Source organism: Myxocyprinus asiaticus, chromosome 15 (assembly GCF_019703515.2).
Source record: "Myxocyprinus asiaticus isolate MX2 ecotype Aquarium Trade chromosome 15, UBuf_Myxa_2, whole genome shotgun sequence".
Lineage (NCBI taxonomy): Eukaryota > Metazoa > Chordata > Actinopteri > Cypriniformes > Catostomidae > Myxocyprinus > Myxocyprinus asiaticus.
Window position 1 is genome coordinate 27184412 of NC_059358.1, and position 14883 is coordinate 27199294.

The following is a 14883-nucleotide window of genomic DNA, read 5'->3' on the forward strand; positions in this document are numbered from 1 at the left end:
AACCTTAGAACTTTCTATCTTTAGATTTACTGTTTTGACGCTCTGACAAAGAAAGTTACCAAGACAGAGAGATCTCAACAATGTCTCACATTGTACTCATGTTTGCCAAGATACCAAAAATATTCAATCAAATGTAAGCATCTCAATACAAACTCAAAAATTTTTCAAGCTATCCACATTAATTTGTTTAGTCTATACTCTTAGGCCACATCCACACTAAACCATTTTCAGTTGACAACTCAGTTTTCCATTTCCTTATGTCACAGTAATGTCAAAGTATGCAGTACTAGAAAGCGTTTTCAAAAATCTGTTTTCTGTGGTGGAAAACACCGGTCCAGTGTGGATGAGAGCCATAAACTTAGCAAAATCAATGTGTTTTCAAACAAAAACGTATTGGTGTGAATGCGGCCTTAGAGTCTCATTTATTTCTATTTTTATTTCTCCGTTAGGAATTTTAAGAGAAACATCTGAGACAACATGGAAACATAACAGAACTCCATTTAGTCTCCTCTCTCTAGTCATATCTTAATTGTTTGCTCCTCTGCTTTTATTCTGATCTCCTTTCTTCCACCTGTTTCTCTCCATTTCCTCTCATCAGCCCTGGCCTTCACCTCCTATTCACTTTGCTCCATGACATGAGGTCTTATTTTCATCTAAGTCCATTCCTTTTGTCTCTCCTTATTACACCGATCAGTTCAAAGATTGAGTAAATTATTTTTCTATCTGCTAATCTGTTCATGACCAAGGTGGATTTGGAGCATGTCTGGGAGAAGTTGGAGGACATGGAAAACCGTAGCCGGCAGAATAACGTCCATATCGTGGGAGTCCCGGAGGGACTAGAGGGACAGAATATGGTGGAATTCCTGGATGGGCTTTTTCCGAGTCTGCTCGACATAGCAGGCCATAAACTGGAAATCGAGCGAGCTCACAGGGTTCCGGCTCGGCAATCTGCTGAGGGAGACAGGCTCCGATCAATTCAGGCCAAATTTCTGAGATCATACGATAAAGATCTTGTGTTACGTGCGGCGAGGAGTAAAGGTAGGTTTTCTTAGAAGAACCACAGCATTTTCTTGTTCCCAGACTTTGCGAACTCGATAAGAGAAACATGATTGATTCAAGGAATGCAAGAAACTTTTACATCAACGGAAGGTTGCTTTTACACTGATATTCCCGGCCAAATTGAGAATAGATGCTAAGGATGAACGTAAAACTTCACATGCCTACAGCAAGCGATGTCCTTCATAAAGTCAATGGAGTGAGTGAGTCGTATTGTTGTACTCACGTTGCTGCCGGGTGGACCGACTCACTGAAAATTCGCTTGACTGTTTGAAGATTCTGCATGCTTTTTTTGTGCTGGTTCCACCTAGTGGCTGGAGTTTATTTTGTAGAGCAACACCGAGTGGGCCGGCTCACTGAACATCCATTTGACAGTTTGAGGAACATGCACGTTTTTTTTTTGTGCTGGTGCTGCCTATCGACTGGAGTTTATTTTGTGGAGTATTTTTGCAAAGTCATTGGAGTAAGTAATATGCTTGTACTCATGTTGCAGCCAAATGGACCGGCTCACTGGACATTCGTTTGACTGTCTGAAGAATCTGTGTGCTCTTTTTGTGCTGGTTCCGCCTAGCGGCTGGAGTTTATTTAGTAGAATAATACACCTTTAGGACAGTGTTATGGATGAAGCTACACGCTCTTTGTGTTTATTCTGCCTATTGGCTGGAGTTTGTTTTATAAATTATCTTTTGCGGTGAAATTCTGTCTCACAAAATTTGTAGCAATCCGACAGCAAAGTTGTTGCGGAGGTTCTCGTAGGCGTGCATGGACTGTTTAAGTTTGGAGAGATGGACGGCAGTTGGTGCAGTCATGTGCAGGGTTAATGTGCACATTTTTTTTTCCTGTTTGTTTGGTTCTGGGGAATGTTCGGGGTTTGACTGTTGCACTAATGTTGGAATGTGGTCTTTATAATCCTGTTTTTGACACACAATCTATTTTTTCTTACATGTCAATATGTCAAATGTTAATTTGAGTGGATTGTCTCTCTCCACGTTGAATGTGAATGGGTTGGGGCAGGGGCATCCCATAAAAAGAAGGAAGGTTATTTCTCTTAAGCGTAAGAAATATGATATTTCTTCAGTACTTCACTTCAGTTATTTTTATTTTCCATGGAAGAGTATGCAAAAAAAGTTCTTATACTCTCTTAAATATATTAATGAAATAAGTGTCCTGAGATATCTCACCAGTCTCAGTGACAGCTGTAGACTTTGTAAATAGCAAACAAAAATGTGTCCGCGGACATTGACGCTTTTCATCTGTCGATCATTTTGCTTGTTCTCATGTTGTGTTTGAATCGGATCATTGAGGCTATGATTCATAATGTTTGTCAGCTGAGGTCTCTGTTGTACCACTTTTGAATTTGACAGCCACAGGAACAAACAATGCTGCTTTTTTGCTCTGATTTGGTCTAAAAAATTATCTTTGGAGGGCGGATTTTGGAATGAGGGGGCGTGGCAAATTTAACGGCTCACTCATATGAAAGCTTTAGAATGCTAAAATCTCTTACAGCACATTTAAGTAGAAACACTGATATAAATGTTAATTTGAAACAACTTGCTTTTAATTGCTAAATCTTAATTGTGTGACATACATTTGTATATATCTAAAAAAGATTTTCCAGTTGTGCTGACATAATGACCTTAGGTTGAATTTACTTTATTTTTGTGAAGCAAAAATGCTACTTATATATTTTTTAAGTAAATTTAGCACAAATTTTTCAGAGAAACGAACCAACCAACAATATTATGACTGTTCCTAAGTTTATCCCCTAACCCAAACCCCAACCCTGAACTTAACTATAACATCAGGGTTTGGAACGAGAAGAGGGAAGCATATTCCAGGTTATTAACATACATCAGTCATTTATATTGCATAAATATTGAAAGATTAATAAAATATGATCACTAATGTTTCCTTTCTAAATACAGTATAAAGTGTTGGATAGGAGGCTAGCAAACTTTTTTTTTCTCCCCTTTTCTCTCCAATTTGGAATGCCCAATTCCCAATGCACTCTAAGTCCTCGTGGTGGCATAGTGCCTCAATCTGGGTGGCGGAGGACGAATCTCAGTTGTCTCCATGTCTGAGACAGTCAATCCGCGCATCTTACCACGTGGCTTGTTGAGCACGTTACCGTGGAGACACAGCGCGTGTGGAGGCTTCACACTATTCCCCGTGGCATCCACGCACAACTCACCACACGCCCCACCGAGAGCGAGAACCACATTATAGCGACCACGAGGATGTGACTCTATCCTCCCTAGCAACCGTGCCAATTTGGTTGCTTAGGAGACCTGGCTGGAGTCACTCAGCACGCCCTGGATTCGAACTCGTGACTTCAGGGGTGGTAGTCAGCGTCTTTACTCGCTGAGTTACCCAGGCCCCCAGGAGGCTAGCAAACATTAGTAGACTATAATGTATGGCTTTGACATTCTGTTTGTTGATTTATTGGTCTGTATAGAAATAAAAGTACCTTTTCGTACAAGCAAAGTCATATGATATCTTATGATTTTGTTGTCATGAGACTGTGTCTGCAATTCCATTAACTTTTATTTTTGACAATACAATATCAAGCACCAGTCATTGCAATACAGTAGATCATGAAACTCTCTTCATACATAATCACTGATTTACAGGTTTTCTTCCAGTGCAAGTACAGTGGGGTCTCTAGCCAAGTTTAATAAACTCAACTAAGGATTGAGAACAGGACAAAGTCTCTCCCATGCATACTACAGACTACCGGCTTGCCACTGCAAATTAACCCATTGACCCTGTGTGAGTATAGATGCCTGTATTTAGAAAATATGATTCTGTGTGAATGTGTTGTGTTTTATGAGAGTAAATCTAATTTTTGTTTCCTCTGTGGCTGATGTGAAGTATTTTCTCAAACCCTGTGGTTTCAGCTATATAAAAGTTCTGATATATTGCTTAACTTAATAGTTAGCACCCCAGATGTACAGTAGTCATTACAAATTAGTTGGATTGTTTTTTTGTCCATACACTTGGTCACATGTTGAGGAAGCTTGTCTTACTAAATTGCTCAGATAGCAATAACTCAGTCTAGGCTATGCACACAGTAAGTAGTGAGGGGTCTGTAAATAATGGATCTGAATAAGAGGATGGCCAAGCAAGCAGCCAGCAAGTTACTGTTCAGTATTTGTAATTATTGGTAGCTGCAGTGTCTGGAGGAGGAGGTTTCTTGCATCCCTGATCCTTCTGCTTAGCTGTGAAACAAACTGTGAATATACATAATCAATTCCATGACATATTTGCGTATGTTTAAGCTGCAGGTTTTCTATAATATATGATACTTTACTATTCATACTCTTTGGACATACTATGTAAATGTTTGTGTATTACTTAAAGGTAACAGTGTATGTATTTGCATTCTAAGCTTGACTTTTAAAGGTCACTGAGCTTAAGGTCGCTGTTTGAATTTTCCTCCCTTTCTCTTCATCTTCCTCTCTCATTGAAAAGCTTCAACATCTTTTGTGAGCAGTTGCCTGTTCAATTCCATGTAAAACACTATATAAATTGATATATAGTAAGCTACACTGCTTTAACAGATAGCCATTGTTCTCTGTCTCCTGGGAACAGTTAATACAGAGCAGACAGAAACAAAAATAGAGATATTTGCCACAGGTCAAGAATCATTCTTATTGAAAGAAGCTACTATAATATTTCATTGTTCCAACGTGGGGAAAATTTAGAATAGAATAGAACTGAACAGAACACATGCACCAAACATGTGATTTAGAGACCAGCACTTTTCATTAAAATGAAATCTGATAACAAAAAACAATTCTACTACAAGATTAATATCTCTAAAAGGCATTGGCTTTAAGCAGTTGTTACAGTGTTAAGGTATGACAGTACAGCATATCTGTATTTGAACACATTAAACATAGTGTACTTTAGTCCTACTGCAGTGTAAATTAGTCCTGCACCTGCATTCTTGATGACAACACAATTTAACATGTAATAAAAACAAACGAACACACAATAAACCAAACACGGTTGCATACATTAAGTAATGCAATCACACCAATTATGACTTAGCTTATTCTCAGTCCAGTCATTAAAGAGATTTTCAGAGCGCACGATGATGCTGTGCGGCTGTCACCTTTGGAATTCTGCTGTACCGCAGGAGGGGCAATGGCGCATCCGATTGGTGTCTTTTGCCTGCTGTCTTCACGCTGATTGGACAAAGGATACGTCGATATTAAGGCGTGCCTGTGTTTATTGGCTTAGATCCTAAATGTGGGCGTTTTGAGGTACTCGTTCGTGAGGTAGAAGAAGCACATCCCTCACATCAACCGGCGCTTCTTTCAGGCGGAGTGGTACGTTTCAAGCTGGCAGTGCCGCGGACGGAGTCATTAGGGGGGGCATTATCGCAACTCCAAAGAGCAGTGCATGAGCCCGCGAGATACACTGCCTTGCTGTCGGGTTTCATTTGGTCATTTAGTTTGTCTGCATTTAACCTTTAGACAGCTGTCAGATACATTAACTTAATGTTGCAACGAATAACCTTTTGACGTGAAGTAAACACGCTTTAGGTCTCTCACCTTGTCGGCTGAGGTAAAGCACTGAAAACCAAGTTTTAGTTTACGTTTATGAGAGGTATAATTGTTTGTCTTTCTTAAGTCATTTTTTTGGTTACAGACACTTTCTTTTCGTGAAAGGCTGTCACCCTCTCCATCACTTCAATTTTACCAGCAGAGAAGAACCGTCTGATTGCGCAACCATGGGGGTAAGACCGGCTTCTCTCTCACTCTCCTTTTAACCGATTAAAGTGAATAAACAATAATAGAATGTTTTCCTGAGATTAAACTTTATTCAAACTACGGCGTCATGTCCTGTGCTGTCAGATATATGGTGACAGGATGACATTGACTTATATGCGGATTCTGCTATACTTCCGCCTCTTCATGGACTGCGACAAACTAATGGGACGGATAGTCTAGAACGTTATTACGCATTAATTAGCCACGTAGATGTTCCATCTGCGATTATTATTAGTTTAATGGTCAACATATGGAACGGAACGGCTTTTTCAAACTTTTGTAGTGCCGTCGTTGTTGTTGATTAATGAGCTTTTTAAAGGAGACACAGATAACGTTGCAGCTGTCCTCCTAATTGAAAGCTTGTTCTTGTGCAGTCTAAATGATCATATCTGGTCGGTTATTTCATTAACATTCTCGTGCCAGTGTAATCGGGTTATGCTAGGCAGAGACTTTCTAAAGGACAGCACTGCGGTATAAGCTGTCTTTACACAATGGATGTGATATGGTGATTTTATTTAAGCATAGTTTCTCAGGTACTTAAAAGCTGTTTTAACGTGTTTTAGGACTGGTTCTCTGTATTATGGCACAGTGCATGTCAAATGTGGGTATCGGATGGGCTTGGGGTAACCCCCCCGCACTCCTTCACCTGCACTCCCCCCTCTCTTTTCATCCTTCCCTCTCTACTCACTGCCCGCAACGCGTGTCTCCTGTTTTAGACAGTTTATCTGTCGGATGCATGAACAGAATGTGAATTATCTTTATCTTTATGGACACCAGCGGCATTGCTGCGTGTGTTAAAGTGCTTGGTACTGGAATATTTTAGCGCGCGCTGCCGCCGAGCATCGATTAATTCCATGCGTCATAATGCGGTTACCTGGAATCTGAGCTCAAACCGGCTTATTTCCTACATCTGTGACAACCTCGCGCGGGTAATCGCGGGCGGTGCATCCTAACAGGACAGATTAAATAGATTCAGTTCTAAATAATGAACCGAAGGTAGAATTTAGCAGATGATGCAGAATCACGGAAGTCCACTGTGCCATTGCGCTGGGGTGAAACAAAAGTCAGACTCGGTTGCGCAATTTGCACCATCAGTTTGGTTTTATTATCTGTAGCCTAATATTCTGAATGGAACACGTTTTTGCATCCGTCCTCGCTGTTTCAATTATTTTTTAGATGCCGCGTGAAAACGCCTCTCGAGACAATTGCTTTCTAGTTTATTCGTAGCGCTGCCTCTAGCTTTTTAGCGTAAGGACGCGTTAGGGTTATGGTTGCCGGTGTTTGGCAGCAGATGGGGTTCATAGTCGTTGCCAGGACCACGGAAGGATTACATATAGCCTACAGGTTTATCATTTTTTTTACGCACATAATAATCCATTAGAAATCTTCAACATTGACGCTATGCGTCAACAGTGATCACTGGCAGTGTACCACGAGCGCACAACATAATTACGCATTGTCAAGTCATGTATTAATACACGCGTAGACTGCTTGTGTGTGAATTATCCTGGTTAAACGGAATGGAAAGTAACAGTCACTATCAAGTCTGGTTACCTTAATCGCGCAGTTCTCTTTAATTTTGCTGGCGGCTTTGTTTAATAATGAATGGGGATGCAATGCACCACTATCATCATCCCAGCTTTTTTTTTTGCGTCAGACACGAGGCGGAGCCACACGAGTGCAAATTCCCGGTACCGGCCTGTTAATGGCAAGAGACGCGGATACGGAAAGGGAAGAAATGAAATTATGTAGAGTTCATAGAGGTCATCTATTTTATATAAATATCATTTTTAAATGTGTTGTGTTCTTGACACCAGATTGCGCCTCATCAATCAAACAGTTGTTTCAAATGTTTATTAGTAGCCTACAACATTGAATATTTCAGTTTAGTTTATGATTTATTACACAAAGAGAGGTGTGTAAAAAGGATTGTTGTATTAACAGGGCTGTCAAACACAAATGAAAGTGACTAAGAGGTTCAGAAATGAAGAGGGGTTCCGGGCAGGGGCGCCTGCAGGATTTCATCTGAGGGTCTGCTGACAAATCTTCCTAATAAACCTTATATCTAGGGGGGTCCAGGGGCATACTCCCCCGGGAGATTTTTTTGGTGTTAAAAAACAACACCAAAGCATTCAGTTCTGTTGACTTTGAGATAAGCATTTGTTTTTTGTTTTTTTTTATTGAGTATGAGTAGCATTCATTTAACTACTGGCTAAAGCATTTCTTCCAGTAACCGTTCAGACAGACGCGTTTTCGCGCTTCTGTGAGATATGCTAAAAACACAGTGAAACGTGACGCATTTTTCCAAAGACATCCATCTAGCAAATATTTACATGGAAAACGATTGAAAAACAGCGCGAAAGGACGCAAAAACACGTTCAGTTTGAACAGCCCCTTGTTCACATGACACAACACTAGCTGAAGTTTCTCAAAGTTACCTCACAAAAAGACAGCCTTTTGTTTCAGTTGATTGTAGGTACATTTCCACTGTATTCAGCGCAGTTTGTTCTCTGTATTCGTAAATATTCAGAAACTGTTTTACTGTGTGAGAAACCGCTCCAAATGATTCAGTGAGAAAGCGCTCTGAACGAATTGTACTGAATCACGAATCGATTCAGACAGTTTTGCAAGCCCGTTTGGCCAATTCACTGAAAAGAACCGACTCAGAAGAATTATTAATTAACAAATTGGGCATTGCTAGATCTTTTAAACAGCCAACAGAAATACGGGACACATTTCATGATTGATGAAATATTCTGAGAGTAAATATTTCTCAGGGCAGTCGGAGTACTCATGGTATGCACAGTGCGTACGGCGTACAGCTGCAGGCGCCCCGTTTCAGGGCAAAAATTCCACTGAAAATGACAAAAATGCTCCCGAAATTAAAATTATTTGGGCTAAAAATGCCCCCATTTTAAATTTCTCTATTTAGGCATAATTATACATAATATTGTATGAGCTGATGTTAATTTAATTTTATTCTCAATCTAGGTATTCATATTGAAAATGTGTTAATTGATTAAAGGTAAGTATTTGACATAAAAGTATAATGCCACACCTTATATTACACCTTATATGTTTTATTTAGTTAGAAGAAAAAAATGCCCTATAAAGGTGTAAAATGCCCCTGAACATCAAATCCACTGGGCAAATATTGCCCTTTAATGAAACAGTTAATTTCTGCCCCTGGTGACCAGCACTATAAATTATCAGATATAAATACCGTTCAACTTACATAAGCATAATTTAAATCTGAAATCTGTATTGTGTGTGTATAGTGAATGAACTGTCAGTCTACACCCCTTGTATCATGCCAATATAGCTGTTTGAATCTGAAAGAGAGAGACAGAAAGAACTACTGATGTTGACTTTACAGTATGTAGTATGTATCATATTTATCTTTAGACATGTGAGAATGTGATGCAGTACTTGGGACAAAGTGTGCTTGTGTGAGTTTGCATATTCAGGTGAGTGCATGTGGGAGGAGAAGAAAGGGAGGGGAGGGGCCTGCTGTTGCAGGACCGTATATACGAGGAGGAGAGGAATGAAGAGACGGAGAGATCCTGTTACGTGTAATTAGCCTGGCTGAGCTTGTGTTTCCAGATGGTGAGTGGGCTGAGTTACCAGGGTACAGATGGTACGGATGAAGAGTGGCCAAGGATGAAGAGACAGAGGTGTCCTTGATGTGTTACTAATGATTATTAAGCTCCAATGAAGTGAAAGATTGAATAAAATCTTAATAATGAATACATTTAGGGTCTTATTGGATTGTGTTACTTGTGTTGGCATTGAGTTTTTTTTTTTAGGACAGTGTTAGTACAGAGTTAAGTTTGGTAGTATTATCTTTAGGTTGGGGTAAGTTAACTACTATTGTTTTGGTGGAGGTGAATTTGGTTTCAGGATGTAGAATCAGAATATGTAAGTAGCTTGTGAATGAATGGGACATGTCTTTGAAGTCAAATTCCAAATAATTTTATCCACAAAGTCAATGTGTAATGAAGCTTAAATCCTATGTAATCTTTGATCATCTACCCAAGACAATAATGATGTTATACATACTCAGATGTGGTACATTTAATAATACATTTAATTAATTAAATATTTAATTGATTTAAAATGATTAAAGGAATATTCCAGATTCAATACAAGTTAAGCTCAGTCGACAGCATTTGAGGCGTACTATTGATTACCACAAAAATTAATTTAGACTCGTTCCTCCTTTTCTTTAAAAAAAGCAAAAATCTTGGTTCCAGTGAGGTACTTACAATGGAAGTGAATGGGGGCCAATTTTTTTTTACGTTAAAATACTCATTTTTTTCAAAAGTTTAGCCACAAGACATAAACAATATGTGTGTAAACATGATTTTAGTGTGATAAAATAACTTGCTAACCTTTTCTGTGTAATGTTATAGCCAATTTTACAACTTTGTTGCCATGACGATGTAATGTCAACAAACCCTAAAATGACTGTAAAAATGACAATTTAAACAACATATCAGCTCAAATAATACAGGGCTCCAGACTTTTAAAAAAAATGACTTAGGAGCCATTGGCTCCTAAACTGGTTTAATAAACAGTATTTACAGTTGAGAAGATACGTTTGCCTTTTGTCTCAAATGTTCACACCCCTTTCATAATTTATACAAATATAAGAGATAAGATTTTTTTATTTAGTACTGCTCTTCAGAAATTGCATTACAGATAATTACATATAGTATGCATATAGTAGTGTGTTGCCTTCTAGAGCATCAATGAATGTTTGCACTTTGTGTAATAGTTGTGTAAAAGTCCCTCAATTGCTTGATTTTTTTATATATATATATATAATTGTTTTTAAATATTGCCTTAGTCTTTCTTTACTGTTACCGGATGGCCCAGACACAGAGACTACAAGAGTGCAAATTGAATGAAATCCCAGATGCAGTGCTACTCCAATCCCAATCAATAATTACCAGAAGAAAAAAATTGGTATATATACTGTATAATATATATATATATATATATATATATATATATATATATATATATATATATATATATATATATATATACGAGAGAGAGATTTTCTCTTTCCTTTATTCTTTACATAAATGATTTCAAGTAAACATTATATCAAAATGCTTTGGTATTTTATGCACACAAAGATTATACAGTGGACAATAAGCAATTCATTTACTTAATGTTTTTAATAATAAAACCTAAGGTCTGACTAGATTTATAAAGCTTTTGTTTTTTGTTTGTGATGGTGGTGACTCAGGGGGAGCTAATCCCAGTTTGCCGTAATCAGATTATTTAATCTGTATTTAGAGACCCAGGCCTAGCCTAGTCTACATCTCACGGCATACCAGATGGTCCACCAAAGCCGCAAGGTCACTTTACACTCACACCCATCCACTTACATACTGGAATAGGTGGTCAGTGTTACAGTTAAAAGTCAGCAGTTTACATACACTTTAGCCAAATACATTTAAACTCAGTTTTCACAATTCCTGACATTTAATCGTAGAAAATATTCCCTGTCTTAGGTCAGTTAGGATCACTACTTTATTTTAAGAATGTGAAATGTAAGAATAATAGTAGAGAGAATTATTTATTTCATCTTTTATTTCTTTCATCACAATCCCAGTGGGTCAGAAGTTTACATACACTTAGTATGTTAGTATTTGGTAGCATTGCCTTTAAATTGTTTAACTTGGGTCAAACATTTTGGGTAGCCTTTCCACAAGCTTCTCACAATAAGTTGCTGGAATTTTGGCCCATTCCTCCAGACAGAACTGGTGTAACAGAGTCAGGGTTGTAGGCCTCCTTACTTGCACATGCTTTTTCAGTTCTGCCCACAAATTTCCTATCGGATTGAAGTCAGGGCTTTGTGATGGCTACTCCAATACCTTAACTTTGTTGTCCTTAAGCCATTTTGCAACAACTATGGAGGCATGCTTGGGGTCATTGTCCATTTGGAAGACCCATTCGCGACCAAGCTTTAACTTTCTGGCTTATGTCTTGAGATGTTGCTTCAGTATATACTCATAATTTTCCTTCCTCATGATGCCATCTATTTTGTGAAGTGCACCAGTCCCTCCTACAGCAAAGCACCCCCACAACATGATGCTGCCTCCTCATGCTTCATGGTTGGGATGGTGTTCTTCGGCTTGCAAGCCTCACCCTTTTTTCTCCAAACATAATGATGGTCATTATGGCCAAACAATTAAATTTTTGTTTCATTAGACCAGAGGACATTTCTCCAAAAAGTAAGATCTTTGTCCCCATGTGCACTTGCAAACTGTAGTCTGGCTTTTTATGGTGGTTTTGGAGCAGTGGCTACTTCCTTGCTGAGCAGCCTTTCAGGTTATGTCGATATAGGACTCGTTTTACTGTGGATATAGATACTTGTCTACCTGTTTCTGCGTTGTCCCATGATGTTTATACTTGCGTACTATTGTTTGTACAGATGAACGTGGTTCCTTCAGGCATTTGGAAATTGCTCCCAATAATGAACCAGACTTGTGGAGGTCCACAGTTTTATTTTTCTGTGGTCTTGGCTGATTTGTTTTGATTTCCCCATGATGTCAAGCAAAGAGGCACTGAGTGTGAAGGTAAACCTTCAAATACATCCACAAGTACACCTCCTATCAGAAGCTAATTGGCTAATTGTCTAAAGGCTTGACATCATTTTCTGGAATTTTCCAAGCTGCTTAATGGAACTTAATGTATGTAAACTTCTGACCCACTGGAACTGTGATATAGTAAATTAAAAGTGAAACAATCTGTCTGTAAACAATTGTTGGAAAAATTACTTGTGTCATGCACAAAGAAGATGTCCTAAATGACTTGCCAAAACTATAGTTTGCTGATATTAAATCTGTGGAGTGGTTAAAAAATGAGTTTTAATGACTTCAACCTAAGTGTATGTAAACTTCTGACTTCAACTGTATTTGCACATTAGCAACAGCAGAGTCTCTGTGATACAATTTTATGTTCAGTCTTAAATAATGCAATCCCAGATATTAATGGTCTTTTTCTGGGCTGTATCGACATGTCTGTAAAACAATAATTTGCACACTCACAGTAGTACATCACACACACAGCCCTCTAGGGCAGTATTGATGTGTCTGCTGCAATAACAGTTGTTTAAACTGATGTGTACCGCTTACTCTGTACTTCGGGGAGATATTCATCAGAACTAATTGCTGGACAGAGGAGACAAGCTCTGGTAGGGATTCCCTCTGGTCATCAAACAACATCTGAAGATATAGATAAAAGCTCAAAAATGATGTCAATTTCATCATAATTCAGTCCGCGTGGCCTGACCGCGCACCGGACAGATTTTCTCAACTCACGGACGCGGTCATCATTAGTGCACATTGTCTGCACATGCGCCGCCCATTCACTCTACTAAAAGAGTATCACAAAGAAGTTGTAGTGGGCATGTGTCAAACGCATTCGCATTCGAGTGCAGTCAGAAGAATATACTCATCAAGTCAACGCGGTCGACCAGGCACGAGCCGATCCGGAAACGTATACTGGGCCTTTAAAGGTGCACTCAGTATTTTTTTCCCCTCATTTTAAAAGTATAACTTTATTTTACTTTATTTTAATGAATTTATTTTATTTAGGAAACATGTTTAAACCACGAACACTTCTTATGATATGAAGACTCAAGTCACATCAGCCACCTTATAAAAGCTGTTTTAATCTACACAGAGAGGGTCCCCTCATGGGGGCAGCCATGTTGAAATCACATGACCAGTTGAATACAACATTGTAACCTTTCTATTATTGGACATTTTTACTCAGGCATTAAATTAATCCTGGCTGACTGTGAATAGTGAATTTCTACTATGGCATCAGTCACTAAAATCATTTGCATTTGAATGATGCTGCATCCACACCTAGCTGTCAGTGGAAGGCGGCGCTCACACTACATATGTGCGTAACTCATGAAAATAATGTCACAATGTAAAATATCTTAATGGCCCTAAAATATGCTTACATTTTATATAAAAAAATAAGTTCTTATTTGTTTCTTTTGATTTTGGAGTAAAACAGGACCAGGACATTTCCTTGTCAAGTTTCATGAGAAGCTGTTTCTTTCAAAGTTTTATCAAAGTCCCCTTCAAGGCAGTCCACTCAGGAGCCATCTTGGGAACGCTCCCATACAGCTATTTTCTATACAACCAGCATAAAAGTACAACTGCTATTTACTTGAATGGGGAAAGAACAAAATCACCAAAATAGTGGGTTCAGAGTATGATCAAAGAACATTTCAAATCAGCAGTAAAATCACAGATACAATAATGGTATCATAAAGTCTTCTTCTTTAGATCAGATCACATCTATTTTTTAGGCTGGTCCACCTGATGCACATGTGTGTTCTCGAGTTGACTGACAGGCGATTTCTGTATCTAATTGGATCTTTTACCTGGAAAGCAGGACTTCCTTTTCTACACTCACCATATTTGGTGTTCTAATATCTTCCATTTATTTTAATTCAAGTGGTCTGCCTTCAGCTAGTTAGTCTCTGGTTTTTAGTTTTACACTCACCGAACGCTTTATTAGGTACACCTGTACACCTACTTATTGATGCGATTAACTAATCAGCCAAATGTGTTGTAGCAGTGCAATGTATAAAATAAAATCTTCTGATCTCCTGGGTTTTTTTATGCACAACAGTCTTTTGAGTTTACTCAGAATGGTACCAAAAACAAAAAACATGCAGTGAGTGGCAGTTCTGCGGACGGAAACACCTTGTTGATGAGAGAGGTCAACAGAGAATGGTCAGACTGGTTCAAGCTGACAGAAAGGCTACGGTAACTCAGATAACCACTCTGTACAATTGAAGTGAGCAGAATAGCATCTCAGAATGCACGACATGTCAAACCTTGAGGCGGATGGGCTACAACAGAAAAAGATCACGTCTGGTTCCACTTCTGTCAGCCAAGAACAGAAAGCTGAGGCTGCAGTGGGTGCAGGCACACCAGAACTGGACATTTGAAGACTGGAAAAACGTATCCTGATCTGATGAATCTCGATTTCTGCTGAGGCACACAGA

The 14883-nt window shown here is 38.8% G+C and overlaps 1 protein-coding gene across 1 annotated transcript in view; it reads left to right on the forward strand.

Moving 5' to 3' along the window:
* The first annotated feature begins 5389 nt into the window (after nt 1-5389).
* The window catches only part of LOC127453020 (sodium/potassium-transporting ATPase subunit alpha-3), a 35798-nt gene continuing 26304 nt past the window's right edge, over nt 5390-14883 (forward strand). The window contains exons 1-2 of the mRNA XM_051719004.1: nt 5390-5628; nt 5713-5800. Coding sequence (XP_051574964.1) covers nt 5795-5800 — 6 coding nt within the window. The 5' untranslated portion in view covers nt 5390-5628; nt 5713-5794. The remainder of the gene's footprint in view (nt 5629-5712; nt 5801-14883) is intronic.